Source organism: Silene latifolia, chromosome 3, assembly GCF_048544455.1.
Source record: "Silene latifolia isolate original U9 population chromosome 3, ASM4854445v1, whole genome shotgun sequence".
Taxonomy (NCBI): Eukaryota; Viridiplantae; Streptophyta; class Magnoliopsida; order Caryophyllales; family Caryophyllaceae; genus Silene; species Silene latifolia.
Genome location: NC_133528.1, coordinates 123,505,825 through 123,509,850, shown reverse-complemented (window position 1 = coordinate 123,509,850; position 4,026 = coordinate 123,505,825). Strand labels below are relative to the sequence as shown.

General features: G+C 35.4%; 1 protein-coding gene across 1 annotated transcript; it reads right to left on the bottom strand.

Moving 5' to 3' along the window:
• Window positions 1-376: 376 nt before the first annotated feature.
• On the bottom strand, window positions 377-2,782 carry LOC141647954 (uncharacterized protein At4g22758). The gene is made up of 2 exons (XM_074456335.1): window positions 2,374-2,782; window positions 377-1,118 (listed from the first exon to the last, which is right to left on the bottom strand). Exons 1-2 carry the CDS (start codon window positions 2,678-2,680, stop codon window positions 916-918), a joined length of 510 nt encoding a protein of 169 aa, XP_074312436.1. The 5' UTR covers window positions 2,681-2,782; the 3' UTR covers window positions 377-915.
• Window positions 2,783-4,026: the final 1,244 nt, after the last annotated feature.

Sequence of the window (4,026 nt, the reverse complement as noted above, 5' to 3'; positions counted from 1 at the left end):
TATTAGCATCTTTCGGCATCTAATTTAAGGTTGCCAAGAGTGATTCAAGCTTGACACAACAATTGGAGTTATCTAAGGTAAGGGGTTTTGTCGTTTCATGTGGGTATGACATGGTGGAGTCGAGGTTGGCCACTGCTAGTTAGTGCAACGGTTGTTAAGAGACACAGGGAATTGATTTATGCTCTATATATCCCATGTGAGCCTCGTTAATTATTTGATAATGACAAGCATATCAAAACAAAGTGATGCACGATTGCAAGTAATACAAACTTGGTGATTGCACAATTCCAACCTAGGAACATGGAGGAAATCAAGGAATATCTGCAACAAACCCACAGAGGTGGTAATACTACAAAAATGACTAAAGCATCTTTGATTTTGTGCTGATATTGAGATATATTCTGTATATACTGCACTTACAAATATGTTTCACGGTAGCGGTTAGGCATATATCACCACATAAGTAGTACTCCGTAGTTACTTTCATAAATATAGGTATCACGATTCATGACCAGGTGAAACACTAGAAATTGATCCCTAGCCGGAATTCTTATACTCCATAATTGCCTGCAAAATTTACAGTTTTACACCACACGACTTTACCCTCGAACAGTTGGACATGTAGTGATGTAACCATTTACCAAGTGTCTGAGCCTTAAACAAGCGAGGTAGATAGTATAAGCAACAACGTTCATGGCATTTCTTCTCGTTAACTTCTTTTTAATAAGGTAAGAACCTGTAAATCCCATGGCAGAGTCTGGAACTCTTCTGACAATAAGATACTCTTCCATAGGATTTACGGGTTGGTTGGTACAGCTCAAGAGCATGTAACACAAGCGTTAGGCTAAAAATTCATCCCATGGTACGATGTTTCATCTCCCTAATCTTTTCTCACCGCAATTTGGTGTCTCCCTTTTACAATAAGAAACTCATGAACCTTAGCCAAGGGTTAGGAGATCCCAACTTAGTTGCCTTTTCCGCTTCCTTTGAGCAAGACGATGATGTTGCTCCGCCATCGTTACAGCAATCGTTTGGTGCATGAGCCGCCACCTCTTTCCTGTTGCACATGAAGAAGTTTCTAGACCCTAACGTCGCCAGCTTTTCCTCCCTATCCAGACCTAAATCCGTCATATGAACAACAGTTAGTCCAACATTCCTCTACGAGCTACAATATTCGTTGCTCATATAATACGATATATTCAAACATTATTTCCACTAAGATACTCGACACTAAGCTGGGAGATATTGCCAGGGGACCAAGAAAATACAAGTGTAGCAATAGAAAAATGATTTCAATAATGTCTAAAAGACCGAATGGCATATTCAATTTTGCCCATGGAATTGAGATATTTTTAAAAAATAATCTCTAAAAGACCGAATGGCATACTTTACACATATTTCACTTTAGTTCCCAAAAAATTGGGATATTTTCAAGTAGGATGAAATTTTGCATTTCAGTGGTTTAAGGTTAAAATAGTCACATTTTGTATAAATTACCACGGAGAATTGTTTTTCAGCCTTTTTTAGGTAAAAAAAATACTTTCACCACTCCAATCAATTTTTATGATTGGGGCGAAGGGAGCATTTGTTAGAACGAAATATCTAAAACGTCGAGGCATCGGGGTAAATTATGTAAAGGCTATCAAAGTGAAATCAGCAAGATGTGGACATCAGACTTTAGATAATCATATTATTAGATTAGAAATCATGAAATCAGAACAAAATCAAGATCAACAGATTAGATTCTCTGACAACAATTATCAAACATGTCAAAAATGATCATTAGCAACTACGACTACAATTCCTGATCATCTTACGCTGGCTTCAGCTACCAGTTTTCCCATTTATACACTAACAATAATCTCTCCCTTTACTCCAATTCCATACATCTAATTTACTCCTTCCGTCTTAGTCATTTGTTTACCGTTTATGTATTTTATTTTGGGTATTTTAGTCAATTGTTTGCCTTTCTTTTTTGGGAATGCTTTTGAGGAACAATTTGATCCTCCACCCTCACTTGGTTCCAAATGTCATCAAATAATATTTGATTCGTCTTTTGTGACAAAATCAAAAGTAAATAAATAACCATGACAGATGGAGTAATATTTTAATCAAATATAAGATTACATGATGAACAACAGGAAATATTTTTAGAGATGGTCTAATTGAACACCAACTTTATTTTTAGAAAATAATAAAAAATAGTCTCTTGGTTTGAATGACCAAATCTCTATTTACCGTTAATTGATATATTCTCGCCAAGGAAATAATCCATTTATCTTCGTCATCTATTCTTAATTAAAGATAAACAAATAATCGGGACGGATAATTAATTAACACGGAAAGTGAAAGAGAGGGAGAAAGTAGGCATACAATCAAGAGTAAACGCAGAGTAATGAAGATCAAAATCGGCAACATCCTTGGCCAAAACAAGAGGACGACGGCGTTCCTTAACATACTGCAACACAACCGCCATAATCAAATCCGCAACAGTAGAATCCAAACAAACCAACACTTGAACACAGCCAACACTCCCTTGTACCCTCACATTTATCAAAACCTTCCTCATCACTCCTTTATTACCCCCGCCGTTCGCAACCGCCACCGATAATTCCGGAACTGTTCTAAGCCGCTGAACATCCTCCGCCGCTGTCGATATCCGGCTGTTTTGGTGCGGCATGGTTACTACTATTGAAATGTTACGGGGCGGCAGTGGTGGTGGTTGGCTATGGAAAGCTTTATTGAGGGTGAGAGGGATTAGGGAGGAGGATAATAATGGGCGGCTTTGGAAAAGTTACTAACGGGGCCTTATTTATAGTGTTGCCCACAAGGCCACAATTACAATTTATGTATTTTATTTTATTTTATTTGTTTATTAGGAGCACTATCAACAGATTGGATATTTTCGCACCAAAAAAAAAAACAGATTGGATATTTTCATGAATAAAAAGGGTTAAAAATTAGACCCGGCAACACAGCAACTGGGTCAGTAGGATTGATACAGGATAGATTCTTTTGAATGCGGAAAATTCCATGTTGGATTAGCTCATACGCCTAATCTCGACGTCACCTTCTCATATATACCCTATATTATTGTGGTCCCCCACCACATGTTTGTGATGTACCCATTATTATTAGAACTCCCACTTATTGCATGTGAGAGGGTGACGCCGAGATTGGGCGCCACCGGATGGCGCTAACTCATTTTTTTTTAGGAATAATGATGTATAAATATTTCGGGCGAATTTAGTAGAAGTCGGGTCAAATTTATCAGGGAGAAATTTTTTAAGGACCAATTATTTCGTCATTTTGAATAAGCGCGGTAAGTTCATGAGGGAGTTGGATTAGTTCTATTGGATCTGTTAGATATTAGATTCACAACTTCACAAGTTTTTTTACAGCGCCATCTTTACAATAATTTATCGTAAAATCACTTTATCCCATAAAAAAGTGTGACACATTTTTATTTTAACTTTCCATATACTCCGTATCTTTTAATGATATTTGTGACACTTCTAATTGGAAACCATTTTTATAATATTATGACATATTATCTATATTTCATATTTACATCATTTGTCTTTTTTTCCTACTTATTTATTATTGTTATTATTTAATAGCATCTAGTTTATTAGATTCCTTGTCACTGGTTTTTGAGATGAAAGTTTTTGTTACTCGTATAGTCGTATCTATCAATTTTGGTTAGGAGAAATAAATTTAAAACTAAATGTTCATGTGGATCACAAATACATTTGTCAAACTGTTTTCATTTTTATTATTAAACTTTAACCATTTTAACCAGTGTATAGTTTTCATTTTTATTAGTAAACAGTTACTCGTATTAGATTAGAACCGTATATAGTTTTCATTTTTAAATGTTTTCTTATTTACAATTTAAGTAAGGCGAATTTAACAAAAATAAACCAACCTTTGTCAAACATTCTGAAAATAACCCAACCTTTTAATTTTAACAAGAATAACCCAAAGTTTGCTTTTGTTTAATTGAAATATCCCAACATCTTACTT